The sequence below is a fragment of the Buceros rhinoceros genome, unplaced genomic scaffold (assembly GCF_000710305.1).
Source record: "Buceros rhinoceros silvestris isolate BGI_N320 unplaced genomic scaffold, ASM71030v1 scaffold3808, whole genome shotgun sequence".
Lineage (NCBI taxonomy): Eukaryota > Metazoa > Chordata > Aves > Bucerotiformes > Bucerotidae > Buceros > Buceros rhinoceros.
The window spans coordinates 9,276-32,945 of NW_010427276.1; the positions used below are offsets into that span (position 1 = coordinate 9,276).

Genomic DNA, 23,670 nt, shown 5'->3' on the forward strand with positions numbered 1-23,670 from the left:
GATTTATACCAGGAGATGTTCTTTTCTGGTTTTGCTGTCAGCACAAATGTTTAAATATACCTTCAAGAGCTGAAATATTTGGAAAGAAATTCTGTTTGCCGTATGTAAGCAAGAAATAGTCCGCTTTAATGAAGTTTCATCCTTCTGTTATATTCTTCTGTCTCTGCTAAAACTGGAATGTACACAGTCACCTTAAATTTAAGAGGGATTACATGAGGAAGAAAATAAAGGTCTTACAATCTTGTCTGAAGTGAGGGTTTTTTCTGTTCTATTCTATTCTATTCTATTCTATTCTATTCTATTCTATTCTATTCTATTCTATTCTCATGGCAGAATTTAGAATACAGACTAAATTTTTAAAGCATAATAAAGTGAGCTCCTGCAGTGCAAAAAGAGTTCACAGGTCGTTTAAAAAATACAGTATCTTTCCTTTAAAAATGAATGATGAGCACAGAGTCATTCTGCTGTACGAAGGTCTTTACATCACTGTCCTCACAGAAGTCATCTGTACTGCTTCTAGTAGTTCATTGAATTATGCGATATTTCATATCACTGTCATATGCAGCTCATCCTTTTTTCTCATCTTTCCCCCAGGGAAGAACTGTGCATGCAGTGGTAAGATTTATTTCTTCCACAGAAATTTGTATTGTGGTTAGGTTGGAGAAGGCAGGTCAAAGAAAAGTGTTTTGCACTTGGTTATAAAATATGTGCTAGTCCTTACGATTTTTTTTTTCTCCCCTGGGAATTTGTACTATCCTCTTGGATCAGCTGCAGAGAAAGTTTTCTCTCTTGTTGTCTCACATATTAAGTTAAAATCTCAGTTTTGCTTTAGGAGTTATTGATCACCCTCTTCGTTGAACCATTTGGAGATCATTCAGCAGTTTTAGACCCAGGCCAAGTAATTTGCACATTCAAGAAATAAACAATTCCAGAAGTAACCTGAGTTAAACTGATGTAGTTCAATAGATTTAAATTATTATCATCAGCTGAAGATGTGACCTAACTTTAGAAGGAATATATGAAAGTTCAAAAGCATGGAAAGCCAATCTGGCTGCAAATCATTGCAAACCTATAGTGTCATTGCATCTTTGTTGTCCTAAACACTGCTGTGAGAGTTAAAATGAACATTTCTTATTAGAATGAAGGTACCTATGCATTTAGTACCAACTGCATTTTCTGAAATCCTGAGTGACACCTGAATCTGGTTCAATCTTATGTTATTAATCATTATGGATAGAAGACTCGAAATACTGACAATATGTAATTTTTACAGAGCACAAAATGAAATTAAGTAGCCATAGTGATCTAATTTGACTGTAAAGCTTGTAAGATCTAGTAATTCACTTTCTGATCCATTCATAAATTTTGATACATTCACCTTAAAGCCACAATATGATGCAATATTTAAAAACAAAACCACTCCCACAAAAAGTCTCCAAACCCCCAAACAAAACCAACAACAACTCAAAGTAAACAACAGAGTTGTTCTCCATGATTCAATTTGTTGAAACACGGAATATGAGGTTTCACTCGCTCCAACATTTGGTTTGTTTTGTAGGTGGCACCTGTGTTGTTAACCCCACCGACCTGTTCTGCTCTGTTCCTGGTCGCTTATCCCTACTCAGCTCCACTTCCAAGTACAAAGTGACCATCGCAGAGGTGAAGAGGCGCCTTTCACCGCCAGAATGCCTCAATGCTTCCCTCTTAGGAGGTATTTTGAGAAGGTAAGTTGAAGGTGAGGATAACAAGTCCTAGACAGTGCTGTAATGACCGTAATTTTATTTTCTACAAAGAGGTTTTGTTCTCTTTCCCACTTGGATAGGTAGTCACAGGTTGGGAAAACAGAAAGAGATTTGAAAGTCCCTTTGAATCGAAAGCAATCTATGATTCTGTAGATTGGAAGTGAACACTGTTTCCGGGGAAATTTTCAATAAATAAGAAAAAATGAAGATTGTGTTGACATTTGCCACAGAAAGTTTACATTTTTCAGCAAACAGGTTTTTTTTTTTCTCTTCAGTTCAGTTACTGATCAGAGATGGATAGGTGCCGCTTTGCCTTGTTTTGAATGAAAAAAGCCGCCTTAAATGTGTAGAAAATTTTACCGGGGCTACAAATCTGAGTTCTCGTTGAGAAACTATTTCAATATAAATTGTTCTACCAAATCAGTTATAGACCACACTCAAAAAAATCTAAACCAGGGAGGTATAGAGATCCGTCTTTCTTCCTTTCCCCTTTGCACATCTTTTGACTTCAGAAAAGACAGAATACACCGGTTCTCATTGCGGGATACTGGAGGAGAAGCAAGTAATTAGGTGCAATTTTGCCTCTGACCCTTCACTGACCAGAGTAGACACCAGCAGAGAGGAGCAGCAGAGAGGAGGAAGGTGACAGACTGTGCCTCACATTGCAAGTGGAAAACAAGGAGGCAACTGTAATTTGGCCAGGCATATGGAAGTCGCAATGTCCCTGAGGTGTCAGCTTAGATGGCATAAGCTGCTTTAATGCCCTTTGATCAAAACTAGCTGGAAAGTCATAGACTATTTCACTGAAGGCCGCTGAAGGCCACCACTGATCCTCCTACTTACACTGAAAGTCATTTTAACCAACCTCTGATATTCTAAGATAAGTAGTAGTCCAAGAGCTGTCTTGAGCCATCCTGCAGAGTAAGGTCACAAAATTATTTCAGAGGCACAATCCTGATTTACCTGTCTCTGTAGGCATTGAAATCCAAAATCTACATCCACAGGAATTTTCCTCTTACCGATTCACCTTGGAGAGGCTGTCAGCTAACAGTCACAGAAATATTCACTTTAAATTCTCATACCACAGGCTTCATCAATACCAGAAGAAGCTAGTAAGAGTGCAAGGGCATCAGTCTCTTCTGTTAAAATGCTAGAATGATCCCCTCACATTTTTGACCCAGACCAAATACCACTCTTTCGAATCAACCCTGAGCATATTTCACTGCTGATAGCAAAAGCAAGTGACTACTCCCAGCCAGCAGTTTGGTTGTGATAATTCTGTTTTATGAAGCAGAGAGTGTTAAATGAATAGATTTGACCAGGCTATACCTGTAGGTGTTATAACTGTAGAACAGTCTCAAACACACTGCAGCTGACCAGCAGAGACGTGGCAAAACCAAATCTTGTTCATGATTTGCCTGAGACCTGGCAGGGTTAGTTTTGCATCCTGTCAGCAGTCACCATTTAGATATTTCCCCAGTTGGTTTTTCTTCAGAATTAAGGGTTGTCAGAAGACATTTCCTGACATACAATGTAGTCAAAGTTGTGGTATTTCTTAGCAGATAAAAACAACCATACAAGTATCAGTGGTATTCCAAGTTTATTTTTTTCCTCTGACTGGAGGAACTTGAACTTGCTCCTCAAACAAGTCTAGTTATGCATGCTTAATACTCAGTGACTGGTTACTCTAAGCTGAGGGACCCTCAGTCTCATTTGGGACTAATTCAATATTTGTTGGACAAAAGCAAAGGTGTAACTGTAGTGATGACTCTAACCTCATGACCAGGTCATTCATTTGGGATGGGAGAGACCAGAGTTCCAATCACTGCTCTGTTCAATATTTAAGCATTTTAACTAGGTGCTGCGTTTGTCTGAAAGACAAGGGTTAATATTCCCTCAAGCTGAGGAATAAATTGATCCTATGACTGCTGCATAAGTGGATATATCTCAAATGCTTCAAACACTGAGGTACTGCAGAAAAGCAGGTGTGGGATGCACCAGGAACTGTTTTGTGAGAACAAAGTGACATAGTCATTTGGGATAGGTGCATAGATAACCAACATTTTAGCTTCAGCATTTCTTATCACCTTATCATTCTTCCTTGTAAGAACTGGACTTTGTAGACTATATGTCTAAATACCCAGCTCTCTACATAAATTATAGAGGGGTAGCTGGAGCAGGGTTCCCCATAAACATCTCATTTGAGTAGCCATTTGTCTTTCTTTTATAACCAGGTGAGAGACATTGAGGTCCGCTCATTCTAGACATCTGTTTAATACTGTTCTAAAAGCACATGATTCTCTCTCGATTGTCTTGGGAACCTGGAGTGGCTAAATCAGATATAAGCACACGCACTGTCAGTATTCATAGTCAGTCATTGCAATCCCAGGCTCTGTGCCCAAATCAGGACCATGAGTTGAACTAGGTTGAAAGATGTCTGAAGATGAGGGCCCTGTTACAGGCATTAAAATATCAAACTTTGCCAAAAGATGAATATGAAAGACTTGCACAGTACAAGCAAGATGTTAAGAACACAGTTCTGAAAGATTTTCCACTGATGTCATTAGCGCAGGCGCTACCCCACACATTTGGCAATAAGGTGTGTAAAATATCTAGACATACATTCACACGAGAAAAAAAATGCAGAATAAAGACAAGTTTCTCTCTCCTACTGTTCTCTCATGATAGAGCAAAATCCAAGAATGGAGGACGTTGTTTGCGAGAAAAATTAGACAGACTGGGACTGAATTTGCCTGCAGGAAGAAGAAAAGCAGCAAATGTCACACTCTTGACTTCCTTGGTGGAAGGTAGGGTTTGTAATATTGCAATATAATACAAATATAATTCAAATGTTTCCTCGTATACAACAATTTTCAGCCAGTGTTAAATATAATCAACTGTATTTTGTACAAAAATAGAACGGACTTGCCTAAAGCCACCTACAGAATGAGTGGCAAAAGGGAAGTTCACTCTGAGATGTCTTGGCTTCCAGCAATTTGTTTGGTCCTACAGTTTTCTGAGCTTCGATCTGTGCTTTTTGTGCTGGAATCTGGCTTACAAATCGATGATCCAAGTGTTCTTGTGAGAGAGATGAATGTCTTATTCCCACTCTGTAAGTCGGTTTGTTTATCCTCCTTTTTTTTTTAACTTATGAATTTCCTGGACCTCATCCAAAAATGTGTTTTATCTTTTTTTTTTCCCCATAAGAAGGCATAATATTTAGACAAGTCTTTTCCTTCCCCCACATAAATGAATGAAGTCTGTTTTCACATAAACTTTAGACAGGCCCAGGAGATACTTTCTTGGCCTTTATTTGTTGTTTAAATATCATTCACCAAATACTACCAGGCTCTTCAAACCTTCATCTGGGAGACGCAGGTTCAAACCCCTCAGGCAAAGGGAAGAAACTCTACCTGAGTCTCTTCTATTCTGGGTGACTCTACTAAGTGCTCGGTTTGTTGTCTGGCTGCAAGTAGCTGCGCTGGGAGTTTCAGATCCCTCCTCCTTGATGTTGAGAGCACTCAGCTCAGCCTAAAGGTCAACACCTTCTAGATTCATAACCTGAAAGGTCTCACAGATCTAGGCAAGTAGGCTGAGGTCTCAACACATATTACCACAGAATCACAGAATTACAGAAAGGCTGAGGCTGGGAGTGACCTCTGGCAATCTTCTAGTCCAACCCTCCTGCTCAAAGCAGGGTCAATTAGAAGAGTTTGCTCAGGACCTTGTCTAGTCAGGATTTTAATATCTCAAAGAATGGAGAAATAGTGCAGAATCAAAAACGATGGATGTTTTTTCACCATCTAAGAGGAGGGACTAAGGTTCTCAGGGGCCACTGAACACACAGAACTAAATGGGGCTGCTCTGAAATACAGGTGTGTCCATACCACACCTGCTTGTAATAAAGAAAAACCCATAAATGAGTTAAAGTCTTCAAAAAGGGAATTTTCTTCCCCAGCTTAGAAGAATAAGGGATGTTTCTACCCTAACAGTCCTTCATGCATCTTGGATCTTAGCGGGAAAGAATAAACAGACCTATGTGGCCAGCTATTCATTCATTTCAGCTGCTGGCCTAGGATTGATGGTAAAGTGTCTTTACTATAAGTCAGAATTAGATTCCTTTTTTGCTAAGGGCTGGAGCTTGCCTCCATGTCCTTTTCTCAAAGCCAACAGCAAATCTATTACTGAGCTCATGGTATTGTTCTGTTCTTGGCCTGCCTTACTATGCGTCCTAAAGATACATACTGAGGAGAGTGAGCTTGCTTGAACAGCGACCTGTTTACCTAGACATGCTAAGCATGAATTTTTGTATGTTAACATTCCAGCAGAAAACCAAATTAAACTCATTTTCTGTCTATGCAATCAATCCTCAGTGAAACTTGGCAGTGGTAATTGAATTCTCTGTGATACGAGGTGGCCTCCCTTTGTACATGCTGCCGTTACTTCCAAGGGGTACTAACTTGTAGCATGGTTTCTGCAAGAAAACCTGTCCCTCAACAGCTCCTGATGCTGGAGGAGGCAGAAATGGAAAGATAGGCTTATTCTGGGTTTTAGAGAAGAAACTTCAGGAAAACAGCATCAGCTTTTTGTGTACTATATCAATACACAAACTGACACAATGATTCCTTAGTCTTATTAAGTCCCCAGATATCTGGTGCACTGCATGGGCTTCTCATAAGGACCCAGGATTGTGTCGCTCTTGTTTACTTTAGATGATTCTAAGTTTATTATTACCAAAGATCCTCACAGTCTTCAGTGTATCAAGTCCTTTAATATCTTTATAAGGTAGGAATGTACTCAACCTCTTGGATATCTTGTTTGAGGTAAGAAAAGGCAAAATTAGTTGTATTGTGATTAAATATACTGACCAAAGCTGTCCCAAAAGTCTTTTGCAAGACTGAGACTTCTCTTCCTCTAAATCAGACTAAAATCTTTGAGTTTTGGGGAGTTCTGCTAATTTCAGCAGAGGAACTGCAGCGAATTTCTAGGCTGTGGTGATCATGTAAAGAATCAGACTTCATGCAAATTATTCTGTGCCTCCTTGTTTTCTGTAAACTTCTTTTGGGCTTCAACATGGCTGCTGGGTGTTTACTGTTATTCTTGTTTTAGTCAGGGTACATCTTTAGTGTCTTCGGTAGGGACTTCTGGGACCTATAATAGGAATTGTTTGACAGTTCACTTCTGTTCTTTACATTGTCGTGCACATAAATCAGCCCAATGGGTGGGAAAACAGGCTGGGAGAACGAACTCAGCATTGCCAGACTCTACAGCAGAATGGGACAGATCTTTGTGCAACCTGTAGGTGAGGGATGCCCTCTAGCGCCTACATTAGATGAAGGGAAAGGTCAGTTTTCTTATCAGCTCTTTATCTTGGCTAACATAATAAAGGCTCCTCCATTAAATACTAGCATTGCCAAGGCTAAGCCTTACTGCTGGCTCAAAGGAGTCTAATCCCTCCCCAGCGGGATCATGAAAGGACATGAGGAGAGGGGAGATGACCCATTCTGTTTGGACGAGAGACTTATGTGACATCCCATAGTGTAAATGTGATTGCAGATGCAGGTAAAAGCAATGCATTAGTGATTTTAAAACCATTTGATTTTTTACAAAAAATCTGGAATTTGTTTTCCTGTCAAACCTAATTAAGGCACTAAATTTCCTAGGCACAGAATTGGCAGCATTCGTCTGTCGTGGGTTTGGGACCAAAACTCTTGAGAAAAACAGGTTGGCGGTTACTTTCCTCACACTGCTATCAACTGTCACACTTCTCCCCATCAGCCTTTGTTTAAATATCCTTCCACTTGGTCCTCCTCCCTTCTCACCCTACATATAGAAGAGCTTTCCTTTCACCTCCTGCTTGTCCCTCCTCCCCCTTGGTAGCATTTCTACCTTTGGAGGAGGCAAAGCCAAGGAGAGAGTAGGAGGTTCAGATGCTGATTACGCCTCTCACGGGACACAGCTGCTGCCTTCACTCCACATAGGAGCATCTCTCACTCTTGGTAGACCCAGGGGAACACACACACTCTTCCTTGCACCTGCTCACAGATGTCTGTCAAGGTACATGGCTGGTCTCTCCACTGAGGCTTTCCAGCGCTGTCTCTGACAATTCAGCTTCAGCAACTGTCCTGTTCCATCAGGCAAAGCTCTCCAGCCAATTGTCAAATTATAACGGGAAGGCAACACTGCCTATAGCTGCAAAGCCACGTGCTGGATTTAAGGAGAAAGAGCCAACAATCCCCAATATCCTTTCTTTGTTTCTGCAGGAGGAAGGAGGATGTTGCACACAGGAAATTTTCAGATTGATATAAGGCCACTAGCTATAAAAGCCAGGTATTTTAGGGGTTTCTGCCTTTGGTCAGACTCCTTCCTGATGTAAATAATAACTAAGCAGAAGGTGGCAAATCTAAGGTAAAAGAGGTCAGTTCATCTACATTTCAAACATTTCCACATTCTTCCTGAGAATAAATGTTTGTCCAAAACATGACGTGGAAAAAGAACTTTTTATGACGTTTTGTACAAACTACTTTCCCCCACCAAGCAGACTTATTTCCTACTGTACAATAATACAAGGCACTTCTATTTGCTGAGATTAACAAAATTAATATGTATAGGAGTATATCACAGTCTAATTCTAAATTAAAAAATCGTCATTTGGTCCAGGTTCAAAATGACATCTTTGCTCAAAAATGAGATATGAGAAATCATGTTCTACAGAGTGTTTTCATGACCAGATTTGTAGGTTTATTTAGAATTCAATGTTGTAATTTAGAATGCCTACTCCTTATATCTTATGGAAGTTCATGTTGATATGAATATATTTGCGTAATTCTAATGTGCATTCATAGTATACACCAGCTTTCCACTTTCACTATAAATATATATAAAAAATGTTTAAAACATCTTTAATTTATTGTTTCATGAAACACAATAGGCAAATTTGTACCTGCAGTTTTACCTATCTATATCCACAAGCAGATAAGTAATTTTGTTTCTTTTTGCTCACAGTTTTCTCTCTTCATACACCGTTAGCATTCAATCACAATCACAATCCCAGCTCCAGGTAAAATGGACAAGTTTTATGCTTTTGTGGATTTTTTTCAGATCATCAAAACAGTTTGGTATAATTTTCTCAGCTCTAGTAAATACTATACACTATCTTTGAAAAGATATATTTCAGTGACAAGTCATATTTTCATTCCTTTTTTTTTTTTACATTAAGTGAAATGTGGAAGTTTCAGTCAGTTTGTTGTTGACCATGTTAAATTAATGCCTGCATTTCATCACACAAAGTTTTGCTCTCTTGAAGAAACCAGGACTTTTCCAATAGTTGAATATTTAAATTCTTTGCTAACTACATTCCTTGTGTTTTTACTGGGACCTGACTGGAACTAGGGTAGAATTGTCTGGAGAATATTAATTCCACCTAATGACAGCTTAAGAGGGTTTGACTTTTACCTTCTTTCCATGCTGGCATGAAAACAAACTTATCAAGTATTTTAATGTAGTTTGGTTAAAAAGTGAAACCTGATGCTCTTCTGCAATTGACTTACTCGTAACTGAAAGGGAAATTTTGTAGCACCTCTATAGAAATTTAGAAGTCATGGCTTAAATTTGTACCCTTTCTCATCCATGAAGAAGTCTGGGATAGATGTTTTAAATAAAAAGGTGGCATTCAGCTATATGCCTCTTCATTCTGACTCACTGAAATCCATTTTAATTTCACTGATTTTTTTTTTCCCCAGAAGCTGTAAAGTAAGAAGAAACTTTCTCCTTTCAACTCAAAGACAGTGGTTGCTTGTTAACTACTTCACTACTATTCTTTTGAGGCATGCTGGAAATCATGTTTAAAAAGTCAAAAAAATGCACATGATTTTTAGTACAATCTTCAATTTTTGTATGCAAACTTGGTTAGAGCTGCAAAGGTTGTTGTTGACTGGTGTCAGTCAACAAATTCCCTAGGAGGAGTGTATGTATTTTCCAGGTACCTGAATCCAACCAGGTCAGGTAAATACACAACAAAGTATTTGCTTGTGGAAAAAAAGAAAAAAAAATATTTTTATGTGACGAAGGGGTTTTTTTTGTGATTTCCAGTGATAGAGGGGGAGACAATAAACTCTGAAAAGATGGAGAAAAGTCTGGAATAGAGGCCAGTGAATGGGATTCCTTAAGCCTCATGCTGTCCTTGGTACAGAACCACTGCTCCCATGGATGTTTCTACCTGCCTTGGCTGGCCAGGTCTGTGCAGAGCAGACTTGGTCTTGCTAAGCATGGGATTCATCTCATCATCTGTATCACAGATGTATCTGTCCCCTCATGTCTCACTGTAGTCAACAGGGGAAAATTAGCACTTCTGGGTGGTTAACAATTAAATTAAATTAATAATTACAAATTTGATTAGATTGCTCAGAAAATCTGTGGGATCTCCATCATTGGAAACATTCAAGACTAGGCTTGAAAAGTCCATGAATAACCAAATCTAAGGCCATGCTGTCAACAGAAGATCTCCTGAGTTCCCTTCTAAACCGGACTTTTCTATAATTCCTCTCATCCACTTTTTGCCTTGTTCTTTACCACAGGATGATACATGCTTCAAGTGCTATCTTGTCTCCATTAACTTGAAAGTATTAGGTCAGATGTCAATACTGACATTTAATCACTGCATGTGTTCTCAAAGAGAAGTGTTACAGGTCCTGCATCCCTCTTAACTGTTTACCTGGAGCATCAACCTTCTCTCAAAAAGCCAGGGTGCAATGCCACCTCTCATGATGGCAATCAAATACACAACTCTGAAAAAAAAGGAAGATAAGAGATCCTCAACACTCTAACCCCAAAACTATTCTGGAGTACATCTCTCAATCACTCATGCAGATGTGCTTCAACATCGACTTCTGGTTGCTGACCTATTTCTACCTACTACAATGAGATGAGAGCAAGTGTCATCTGGAAGTGCCTATTTCCCACAAGGGAATGACTAACTTAGGCACAGAAGTGCATACTCCAGGCAGCTCTGTTTAATGAGATAAATCCCACACCAAGGGATTGTCAGAGTCACAGCACGCAGGCCAGAGTTCTTCCAGAGACATTTGGCACCCAGCATAGAGTTGGGTTATAGTGCCCAGTCTGTAGTGATGTAGAGTTCAGCGTCTGCCTATTGTGGACTCCTCACAAAGCTTAGTCAAGCCACGTACTCCCTTTGCCTTGATTTCCCCACCTATAAAACAGCAACTGTGATCTTGATTGTGATGCCTGTTTGTTTTGACTGGTCAATTTTGATTGCAGTCTTTTTGGAAACAGGATTGTTTCTTATGCTCTGCTTCGGGGTCTGCTCATCTTTACTGCGGGGCACTTGTATTGTGTGTGCCAGCTTAACCCCTAAGCAAATACGCTGAAATATATGTTAAGCCCACAGCTTCCTCCTGGGGTAGAAGGCTTTCTTTAGAGATAGAGAAGTGAAGCACCAAAGGTTGAATCTCAGCTCTTCAGAGTTACTAATTCTTACCTTCCACTAATTTCCATGCCTTAATATCAAGGAGGAACTGGGCTTACAAAATTTGAGCAGCTGCCTAGTGCTCACTGGTGTCAAGGGAGGGAACTAAATCCAAGTGTCTTGACTAGTATTTTCTTATGAGAGGAATAGCCTCCCTATCTTCTGACTGGCGTCATCTGATGACTAAGCATGAGTAGGCCAAATGGGCTGAAATCTATAACTGAGATTGGGAATTGATATCCAAAACGTGATTTGTTATTGTATTATTTTTGTTAAGAGTGGAAGAAATTCTCTAATAACAGCAACAATCCTAAACACTAACTGACCTATTTTCTTTGCCCACAGGCGAAGCATTACATTTGGCCAGAGATTTTGGCTACACCTGTGAAACAGAGTTCCCTGCCAAGGCGGTAGGAGAGCACATTGCCAGACAGCACATGGAACAGAAAGAGCAGACAGCGAGGAAAAAGATGATCCTAGCAACAAAGTAAGGAGAGAGGGAAAACTAAAAAAGAAACCTGTCTTCACTTTTCCATGATCCGGGGGAGGGAGGAGTGGGAGTATGGAGCTGGGATTACCGTGACTGCTATCACAACAGTAGTCACTGACAGCAAGTGAGCGGAATCCTCTTTAGAGATGCTGTAAGAGGAACCTTATTTACTGTGATGAGGTTTCAGAGGCTATGCTCTCATTGCCTGCAGTTAAGGAGGCGCATACATCTTCTCAGACACTTTGGTTTAGATGATAGGAGGGGTCATTATTACATGGTGAGATCTATAGGACAGAGACTGGCTTTATCTCCTGTTTGCATGTGAGCAGGAGATCTAGGCTTCTGCTGAAGTATTAGTTACTGTGGGATAATTATTGTTAGTTTGCTGAGGGAGAGCTGGTTTGCAGAGGGACAGGTCCTCTCCAGATGGAAAATGCGAGAGGTCTCCTGAAGCCAAAGACACTGGAGCAATGTACACCATCAGGGAAGCTTTGCTCAAGCCTTTAAAGACACAGAGAAACACCCGACTTTGCTCTAAACAAGACACACACCTCCCTGGAGCAGTGACATAATGTTAGGACAATATTTCATCTAGGTTAATTAGCCTTGATGAGGGAGGAATTAGCCTTCATGAGCCCTGGGAAACAGGAATAAATAGTCTGCATGGAATAACACAGACCTGAACTAGGTGTGTGGTGTTCCTGATTGGGATAGTCTTCAACATATTCATACTCCTCCTGAGCATACTGCAGTGTTGCAGGCTGCAGGAGAGCTGAGACCGGAAATCCAAGCTCTCAAACCACCATGTCAGTGGTGGAAATGTTTGGAAATCACCAGGATGGGAATATATCCAACAGAGAGGAATCACCTTGTAGTAGGGGAGAAGACTGACTAGCAACAGAATTGTCCTTTGTATCCCGATATCCTTCTGCTTTGTCTGTTTGTGGGAAACAGGATTCCTGGCCTTGGTGTCCTTCTTGTATCCAGAGCTCTTTGCCCTGAAGATGGCCCAGAGACAGCATGCATTGAAACATCTCAGGCTTATGAATCCTGCAAATAGATTCTGTGATCCTTCCCCAGGGTGATAGAGCACCATGTGACTCAGGGGGCATTTGATGGTTGTGAAGATGATGAGAGACCTCATGCATCATGCTCCTAAGTCCCTTGTAGATTAAAATTAATATAATAAGTAGAATATGATGTTAGTCTTACATATACCTGCATTTTTTTTAAGGGCCCAAGAGATTTCAGAGACATGAGAATAAACCAGATAGTAAGAAGAAGCTCCTCCCTGCAAGCTGTGTCTCCCAGTTGCTGTATAGCCCTTTAACAATCTGCCCCCTCTAACTATCTAAAAGCCGATTGTACTTCTGGGCAGCACAGCCTAAACAAGACAAGTTAAGACCAAGTTTCTCCAGGTGGAGGACTTAGCCCACTAGTAAAATGTTAGTCAGCTGTACTGATCCAAATCTTGCCCCTTCTTTTCTCTAGTGGAAGATGGCTCTAGTAAAAGATCATATTACCATGGGTTGTTAATAATCAGTGGGTGACTGTGATGTTACCTACCTCCAAAGGCTGTCCCACCAAGGGACACCTAAGGGTCTCACTACGCTTTCTCACCACTCTGTATCTACTTTCTTGCCTTCCTTTACTACTGAGATGGGGAGTAGTGGGCATGCATTACTCTTATTCCCCATGAACTTCGGGCTCGTCGGCTGCGATCCCGCACTTGTAAGGAACAAAATTACTTTCTCCCCCCTTTCATCAAAGCACTAGCAAATTGATCAGAGAGGTCTATCTATAATACCGAGACAGGCCATCCTACTGCAGACTGCTTCTAACAGAGACAGAAGGGTCAGTGTGTGTGCTACTACTGCCCTCTCCTGCCTGGAAGGAGAATGGTGATTCACAGACCCATCCTGTCCAGCTACTGCAGGAGACCCATGTCCATGACATGGTAATATTATCATGGTATTTCCCAGCCATGTTTCCATGTATCTGATAGTAGGTGGTCTAGTCATTTTTCAGGAGCTTCAATCATTCTCTAGGTGTATATAAGCTTTAGATTTGTAATTTCAGTAATTTCATAACTGCCCTGCCTCATGCACTTGTGAGTTATCACACCAGAAAAAGTGGTGGATTGTTATGAGCCACCAAAAACAACACTGAAATTACAGAGTGGTAAAATCACTCACGGCCAGCTTTGCCTATGGAAAGAACTGCAGAGCAATGGGCCTGTATGTGTTCCCATTGTTCACTCTGGAACAGAGCCAGAAGCCCATAGAATTGTGTCTTTGGCAGAACTGGTGAGATCTTCCACACATGGGGTCTTGAGGGAAAATAAGAGGATGGAACAAAATTATTTACACAGTTCCCAGTATATAGGTGAAATTCCATTCTGGATTCAGACATCCAGCTTCAGTGGCTTGATTCTGTTGCCCAAACGTAGGCACCTACTGCCATTTGAGATGAACTGGATTATCCAGCTTCATTACTAGCTGGTGCTCCAGAAACACGCAGGTGTCTTTATGCCACTGTGTTGTATCTGCCAGCTAGTATGGATGTCTTAGGTACTACTGGGTGTGGGTAACGAAATAGATCCCTTGATGTCTACAATGCAGGAGCCTCCAGTGTCCAGTAGGAGCTCCCAATGTTATCAAGGGCATCTATACCCTATAACCCTCTAAAGCAATCCACCCACCCTGAAGGGAAGTAGTTCAGCTGCCATACGTGGAACTGTGGCTCATGGGCTAGTGAAAGATAAAGATGGCTACTTCAGGTGCCAATAGTCATCTGTAGAACATGGAGGCCACTGAGCTTAGGGAAATGCTCTCTTCATTGCCCTGCTCAGACCTACATGGTCTGAGGCTAAGTTGATAGTAATACAGTGAAAGCAACTTTAAAAAACAACATCTTTGCTAACTCAGGACCTGCCTAGGACACTACTAGTTGATGCAACATGATGGTGCCATGGCCTGTTCTAACAATTTGGCGGTCTAGACAGTGAAGAACCAGAGCCTTCCCTGACATGGTTGGACTGTGTAGCCAGTGTACAGTACTGAACACAAGTGACAGCAAGGACAGAACAGGAATAAAGCAAGAGCTGAAAGGATAAGAAAGAGGTAAACAATGGGAGCAGCCTGCCCCTCCTTCTCTGCACTCACATCCTTTGATTGAGTAGATGATTGTCTGGGCACTCCAGAGCAAGATGCTTCAAAACCAAGGACTGATTTGTCATAGTTCTGGTGAAGAGGTGCTGGTACTGTCCTGTTAACCCTAGGCTATTTGGAAAGGATTCAGGACATGTCTATGCAATTCACACAAAAATGAATAAAAAAAAAGTTGGGACCTGGTTTTAGAGAGTCTTTAAGCATGGGTTTGTTCACATTGCAGAGGTGTGGGAGACCCTGAATGGCTTTACAATAGGGGATGGAACCTGATCAGGTTGCAGCTAGGACAGATGCAGACCTGCCAAAGGCCACGTCAATAGTTCCAGGAGGCACACTGTCCTATGGGAAACATCGCAGAGTATTGCGGCACAAGGCCTTCCAGGCCTGAGGCAGAGGGACAGATACTCACGCATGTACACAGACCAAAACAGAATCATGTGGATAATAGTGTTATTATGGAGTTGCTTAGAGCCAGTACAGGAGAATCAACATCTGTGCCATGACACTTTCTGCACAATTTGCTGGTTTTCTGAAAAGTAGCTCTGAGACCAGATGTCCAGTACCTAATGAGCGTCTCTCTGATATCTAATCTTTGGATGTCTGGCAACTCTGACACGCTTGGAATAGACCAGCCTCATGGGCACACATTTGCCCCACTGTTGTACTCATCACGAGACTTTGGATGCTGGTAAGGATTGGATCATGAACTAGATGGGCTCTCGTTCTGATACAGTACAGAATTTTTGTCTTTTCCCGATCATGTACTGGAATATCTGACCATCTATCATGACTCATTAGGTTCCTCCCTTGCAGGAGGGACCAGGACTTTTTAATTAGTCTGTGGCCCCTAAGACAGCATAACCATCTTTCTTTGGTTTTTCAAAGTCACAGTCCAACACAGTAAATAACTGTCAGCCCCTCTCCCTGTCACTACCCCAGGTAATGTTTTATTGGTAATGGAGGCTCTGAGACACAACTTTGCCTAGAAATCCCCTTGAAAAATGTAGGTTACTGCCTTTTACAGGTTTTCATGTATAATATAAAAGTTTTTTTTATTTTCTTTCAATCTGCCAACATTCAATAAAGACTTTTGACATGTGAAGATAGAAGGAAACTTAATTGCATACTTGGTTCTGACACTTTCCTTTGTCAAAATATAAGAACTTTTAAGATGAACTTTTTCAACAGGTAGAAAGTAGAGGTTGGAGGAAGGAGAGAAGCACGGTGCTGACAGGGCCAACTGGGGATAGTAGATTGTTTAGAAGCCAAAATGACTGACTGTTTTCAGTTGTTGAAAGGAACTGTTTTTCCTCTAAGGACCTGATTCATTAAAACTGTATGCTGCATTTACATACATTTCTGCTGAATACCTCTCTTCGCCTGAAAGGCTAAGACTGCTTTTCAAGCAGTCACTGTCTAGGTCCATACAGATGACAAGGATTTACAGAAATCAGGCCTGGATGAAGTCCAGCAGAATAGCAGGAAACAGTTTTCTGCATCTCCTCTCCTCTTAGTCAAGTGGCATCCAAAGTCTATATCCACAACTTGCAAAGAATGATATAATGAAGGGCAAAACCAGGTTAGTATAGTTTCCTTGCTTGTAACTTGGCAATGTAGGACCTTCTAAAGACAAGAAACTGAGTTCACCCACTTATTTTCCATTATGCCCCTGTCCCAAAGGACAAGACTTACAAGGTGATAATGAAGAACTTGAATTTTATCTAGGACCAGATGTGCAAAGAGTCTTCTAACAGTGATCAGGCACACAGAGATGCTGTCTAGTATTAGAAACTGGCTCCAGTCAATGGAGAATTATAAGCTCATTAAGAGAAGCCGTGAGAGAAAGATCCAGACGCTTCTTCTATTTTGGTTAACTGTATCATGAACCAGTTGAAAGTAAGTGGTGTCTCTATTCATCTATGATCCAGATCTTCTGAGGACATTCACTAAATGGAGCTGATTTAGTTTCTTTTTAAAAATGTACATTGGTAGAATACTCCAAGACTAGTTTGCAAGCTGGCCTAATACAACAACATCACAAGAATAAAAAGGCATTATTTTCAGTTCTCTCCTAGTGTTAGGTCCTATATAGAAGTATCCCAGGAGATATTTTTAACCCTCGGATGCTGAGGCATTCTGAGAAGCCTGAAGGAATGTCTAAGAGGGAGAGGAAAGTTAGCAAAACCATCCATCCTATACAAAGATGTTGGGCTACTATGCTGGTGGGAGACCAGGCAAGACAAGAGCCTGAGTTCCCGTTGTAAGGTGCCAAACTGGGGTCCCAGGTTCTACTTACCGAAAATGCGTGTTGCCATGGAAACCATCATTAAGAAGAAATGGAGATGATGGGATTTGCCTCACTTGCCTGTCTGTTGTGTAGACGCTGACAACTGAGCTCATCCTACGGTCACCAGAGAGAAAGACACTGTTAGGATGTAAGTCCTCTGGACTATTGTAGACATCTACTTTAGGCTGCCTGATATATGGTAGAAAGGAAAAACAATGTAATGAGTGTTTCAATAAGAAATTTTTGATGTTGCTGCTGGAATGAGTTCTCACTCTGTGCAGACTTGTGAGAGAGGTTTCAGCTGAGATGCATCCATTCTTCTGCTCCCAGCTCTACAAGGAACCACAGTTCCTTGTATGTATCCACAGTATGGATATGAATGGAAAGTAGGACTGTAAAGGGAGAAGCTTCCTTCACAGTTCCTAGTGCTCCATTTGTCTTCAGAGTTGGAGGTCAAGAAGGCAAGGTCAAAATGCCCAGGACTTCTACCTGCAGATAAACCAAGACATACAAGCAAATGTACAAGTAGTGATTCATTTACACAAAATCTTCAGGCATGTTCTAGTACTAGTTCATCATTTTCTTTAACCATAACCCTTTCTTCTAACGTAGGTGAGCTGACCCAGACTTAATACTGCCAAACTGTGTCCAATTCAGGAGAGAAATTACATTAAAATGTCAATGTTATGATGGTTCTAGAGGGGAACTATTCCTGTTCAAGAGATTCTATATGTTTCTGGTTCTGAGAATTTGAGGCAAGGAAGCAAGAGGGGTATTTGATTGCCCTTAATTTCTTTAACAATTCCTCTGCCTAACATTTCAGTTATGAATGAGACCACACAGGGTAAGATGACAATGTTATGGGAATCAGTTTTATGAAAAGGATTAAACCTGTCTTGTTTAAAGATTTCCCCTTTCCTTTTAGACAAATATGTAAAGAATTCCAAGACCTTCTAAGTCAAGATAGATCACCCCTTGGATCCTCCAGACCAACTCCAATATTAGACCTCGACATTCAGAGACATTTAACGCATTTCAGGTATGCTTTTGAAAGAGGAACAACTAACAGAAATCTGTATTTTTGATAAAGACTACATATGATGTTATAGTGGTATTTGTTCCTTTGTCTAGAGGATTATAACGTACATAATCCTTCTGTTATCTGTGCCTATAAAAATGCATGTTTGCCCAGCAGTGCAGTTTGGGCTAGTTTCATTCATCCTACTTCTAGGACCAAAGTCTGAGTTTGAATAAGTAATTTTCTACAGCTGCTGGCCACATATCCCTTTATGTCCAGAAAGTTGTCTTGCTCTAGGTGTGAGACAAATCACAAGTCAACCAATGAAGTGGATGGTCCAGAAACGTAGAAACTCAAGTTCACAGCCAAAATGACAATACAGATGGATACAAGTAGCCATAAAAAGAGGAACAGTTAGACTGCATCCTTACCAATTAACTAAATAGTTCCAGAGCCTTCTCTGAGCTACTGAGACCATTTGACATCATCTTATAATGAAATACCATGAACTCTTTGGCCTCCAAAGCAGACTGGCCTCGAAGTACACTACCTACTGGAATAGTCCTACTACACTAATTCCTAACACCCTGGAGAGGTCTGGGAGAGTGCAAGCTAGCTCAGACTAAAAAGCCAGGGACTGCTAATATATTTAGACACAATTCCTGGACCATGCCCTAACATCATTTAATTTGCTGGTGTAGACAGTCTAAGAAGCTGTTATGAAGACAGGAACCCATAGTACAGACATGCTAAGTCCAAACTTCATCAGAACTTTATCCAAAGTATGTATAAAAGTGTATAGACAGTTTGGGGTTGGGAAGGTTTACTAGCCCAGGAGATACTGTGTAATATCATATTTTTCTTTAGACTATGCGCTAGACATTCAAGAGTAAGATGGAAACTTCCAGAGGGCCACTTCGAAATAGTGGGAGCATCTAAGATACTAACCAAGGATAAGTGTGATGAAACATCCTAGAGGTACTCCTGTCTTTGCTGAGACCACAGAGGGGAATACATGACTAGCTGAGGCTACAGATACTTACTTTTTTCTAGCCATTAGCTGATATCTGAAAATATGGACATGTAAAGATCTGTTCCAGAGAGTTGTTCACCAACTGTAACACCGAGCAGGTTCATTAGGCCTATAAAGCCTTAGAATGATGTTGCATATTTTTTAGCACAGCCAGCTGAGACACTTTTCATACATTAGCTGGACAAACAATATTTGTTCATCGATGTCTTCTAGTTATTAAGATTCTGATAGAGCATGAGCCACCCAACAGCTAGATGATGTGATACCTAATGTTTAGTTCCTCAGACTTCGGATGAAATCCAGAATAACCACCATCCCACATCTTCCATCTATGTGTTGGGGCATAGGGAGAGGCAAGGATATGCCTGCTCCACAGATGCACTCATTCCTGTTTATTTTTACACATACCTGTGTGCATCTTATGTGTGTACAAACACACCTGGACAACCCCACTTCTATTCTCATGCAGTGATGTGCTCACACATACACATACACATACACGTACCACTCACATCTATGTATACATCTCTTTAAATATATGCACTCCAAAATACCTAATTACTCTTGCATGCCAAGGGAGATGTATTTATTTATACAGGGTACTCTTAGAGGGATATTTAGTGGGCTACCTAGGCTTGTGGAAAAATAGATAATTCTCCATTATGAGCACACAAAATAAACATGATAAAAGGTAGCTAATCCCCAAGGATTCCTATCTTTAAAGAAGAAACAGCAGTCAGGATAAAATGCTGAAGGCTTCAGCTACAAAAGCTGTCAACCAGTACAGCTCCCATCCTTCTTTCTCTTGATGCACATCAGTTGGTTGGAGTACAAAGCTTCTGTAGGCAGCTCATGGATCATTTGGTATTTTCTTTCATGCCTGCTGTAGGCATTAAGTGCTGAACTGAAGATTGGCACCTTGAAGAGCAGAGGTCTTGATTCTACACAGATGCTTCCCTGGGCTGCAATCAGACAGCCTCCTCTGATTGGGCTGGGAAACAGCGAGTACTTCCAGACCCAGAGGCTGGGCTGAGACCATACTCCTCCAGCTTCACCCCAGACTTCTATCTCTACTCATCTACATCTAGGTACATCTACCTCCATTTCAGCCAGGTGTTTATCTTCTGCTGCAGTCTCTAGGGATGTCTTCTGTATAGCCCCTGAAATCTGCATTATAATTAAGCAGGCCTGACATGGACATCTACATTAGTGTACTTGAATTTCTCTCTAGACTTCATTGGATGAACAGTCTGGTCTAGATCTCCAGCTGAACGGAAGCTTAGCCAACAAGTACACACTAGCCACTTATATTGTAAGTAGCTAAATCTATTGTAGGAAAAAAAATCATTATTCCCATCCCTCAAATCTGGCAACCTTCACAGCTAGGTCATCTGAACCCCTCCTACCGCTACTTGCCTTCCTGATAATGAATAGTACAGAAGGCACTTAAGTCAGTCTGTCTCAGACGCCAGAGAAGATGTGTGAATGCAATTCACCATGTTTTCGAGGAGCATTAACTATTTTCTGAGCCAAGTTTTCAACAGAGAGTGCTTCTAACCAATCACTTACTTTGTCTTTCTCTGAGGGATGAGCCTCAACCTGAACCAACTTCTGTCACAGGAAATTTGCACCTGATCAGTCGGGATGAGAGAAGAAACTCTTCATGCCCCAACACATGGAGAAAGTCATTGTAACCCAGGAGCAACGTGCTCACTGCTGTCTGAGGCGTAGCACAGCCTCCTACTCATCATGAATGCTAATAGCTACCTGCCATTATACATTAGCTGGAAATTATTTCATAAAAGATGTTGAAGCATCTGCCTAGCATAAAGCAGATACCTAACACTAAGAATTCAAATATTTAAAGTACAGGGGCCTCCACATCCCTGACAATAGGTCCCACCTAAGATCAGATTTCCAAAACAACAGGTTGTCCTTATTTATTACAGCAAAATGAACACTACTACCATATAACTATATCTATAGATAAAGAGCTTTGCAACTGTATGCCAGAGATAGATCTGATCTTCATACCACAGTCATCGTCAAATACTCTGATGACAGCTGGAATAGTCAGGGTCTAAAATTGAACTGTCTTAATGAGTAGCTGGTACTGATTATACATAAGAATTTAACCTTATTTATGACCAAAATGCCCAAGAGCTGTTGGTGCTCTACAAATAGGTCTTGCAGAGGAGACATAAATCTGAAGCAGTGGCTCCGTACAGTCATGATAAATTTTATAGCATGCTTTTTCAACAATGAAATTTTCATCTTTCTATTTGTATTCCAGATGTCTGGTCTTTCACACAATAAATTCTCTATCTCTGTTCTGTATAAATCTCTAGTTTGGCATGGAGCCAAAATATTACGATTGGCAAGGACAAGCTATAGACTTTCACTGGAATCTCTGACAAGGTTTTGTGAACGTCTTTAGCATTTTTTTCAACCATTATCCAATATGAGCTGCTTCTTGATCAGGGAAAACCTCATATAGTTTTATCAGATTTAATATAACAAGAAGAGGTTCAGAAATTCTGCCTTCTAAAGGCAGCAGAGAAATCACAAGATGAAAGGTGTTATTTTTTACATATATATATTTATGCCATACAATGTCAGAAAGTCAAAGAGATTTTTTATGACTAGAAAAATTCAGAGTAATCACAGGAATCTCTTCTATTAGAAAAAATTCTGAGATAAAAAAAGACTTTTTGAAGAGCTGTAATATCTGATACCTACGGCAAAATCCAGTCTCCATTACATTTGGGTAGAAGAGACGCTTCTTTAAGAATAACAGCTGATAAGTGTAGGGTTATATGTTCCTCTTTTCACAACACTACTTGCTCAAGGTTAATAATTAAGACCAAGGTTCACAGACTGGCATAGGTCAGATCGCATCAGTGTTCCTCATTTTCTTTGTTTTAAATCTTCAAGTTCACACTTCTCTCTGTAGTTTTTCTACTGAGTCCCAATTCATCAAGATCTGTAAGCATGTGTCAGACAGAATAGCCCCCATGAAGGGATCAGAATTGCTGGGTTTGCTCAAACTCAAGTTCATACAAAGCATAAAACAGGGTAAATCTTCAAACGAGCCGCAAGTGAGGCTGAAAACTGCTGAGTTTTGCACAACTTCACCAGATACGTAAAAACCAGAGGCTCTTCTACACCCCTGGTACAGCTGCGTTTGCAGCTGCTCTCTGAGACGTCCTTCTGACATAAATACAAAAAACGCAATGCTGCACGAAGGATGATTTTCCAAAACTGGTTGACCATGAACAGACAACTCTGTAAACCCTTACACTCATAGCAGCAACAGTAGTGCACTGCCTGAGCCAGGGAAGTATTATATATGCTTTATTCAAGATTTGTCCCTTTCAATACATTTTGGAGTACATATACATTTTACTACAGAGAGGTTATTTAAATAAATCAATGTTGTGGCAGGACACAGACATATATTGACTGCCTGTGCTTGCTTTCTTGCAGAATTCCCAGGTTTTTGTTGCCTTAATTCTGTCCCAAACTATTCCTGGGCACAGTGGCATATTGCTAATATATGGGTAGCTTGAGAATTCAGACAAGCACCAGCCTTTATTACAGCCCAGTTAGTTGCCTTACCTGTGCTATAAATAATGTACTGAGATTTAGAGAAGTTCAGCCTTGTCTGGGCTGGACCTTAAGCCACTGACCTCATGGCTAAGTGTTGGGGCAGCTCGGTTTTCTAAGTATATACGTAAGTGTGAGTTCACAATGAGGTGATACTTCGTAGGGCTACCCAAGCTTGTTCTGGAGACTATAAGTCTTGATATACCTGTCAAGGCTGCGATGAAGAAGGACAATAAGTCTTGGGGAAGACAGTAAGTCTTTATATAGGTAGCAGAGTTGAGGCTGCAACGATAAAAAACAAGAAGTCTTTAATGACACTCAAACAGCTTGCAAGATCTCCTGACTCTCGTCTGAAGGCAAAAGCTCTCTTTACTTTTTATTTTTCCTAGCAAGCAGGAAGCAAGTTCATGCTCACTCAAGTCCAAAAACTCAAGCTTGCTTAAGTTCAAAAACATTCAAGCTCCTTCATTTTTTGTTGGGTGTGGCTTCAGATGAGGTAAAAGAGCTCATGCTCAGTGAAAACTGAGACAGATCTCAAATTAACAACAGTGATGGGAGGGAAAAATGGGAGGGGGTTGGAATATTTAGAGAAAGCAAAAAGATGGATGTAAACAAAACATATATATAAGGCTTTGAGACCAATTCACTTTAGAAAAGCCTGAAAATAGTGAACCAGGGAAATCATGGCCTGCAGCAGATGAAGACAAGCCTCCCTGACCTCATTAGCTAGAAGTATAGGCACGTCTTCACATCTTCTACATCTGCTTTCAAGACAGTTGTGTCTATAAGAATGTGTAGTGTCTCGAAAGTCCAGATATCCTACTGATGTCATCCATC

The 23,670-nt window shown here is 40.7% G+C and overlaps 1 protein-coding gene across 1 annotated transcript in view; it reads left to right on the forward strand.

The window, feature by feature from the left end:
• TFAP2D (transcription factor AP-2 delta (activating enhancer binding protein 2 delta)) overlaps positions 1 to 23,670 on the forward strand; it is a 32,280-nt gene that overhangs the window by 935 nt on the left and 7,675 nt on the right. The window contains exons 2-5 of the mRNA XM_010141806.1: positions 1,559 to 1,724; positions 4,431 to 4,549; positions 11,575 to 11,716; positions 18,102 to 18,215. Coding sequence (XP_010140108.1) covers positions 1,559 to 1,724; positions 4,431 to 4,549; positions 11,575 to 11,716; positions 18,102 to 18,215 — 541 coding nt within the window. The remainder of the gene's footprint in view (positions 1 to 1,558; positions 1,725 to 4,430; positions 4,550 to 11,574; positions 11,717 to 18,101; positions 18,216 to 23,670) is intronic.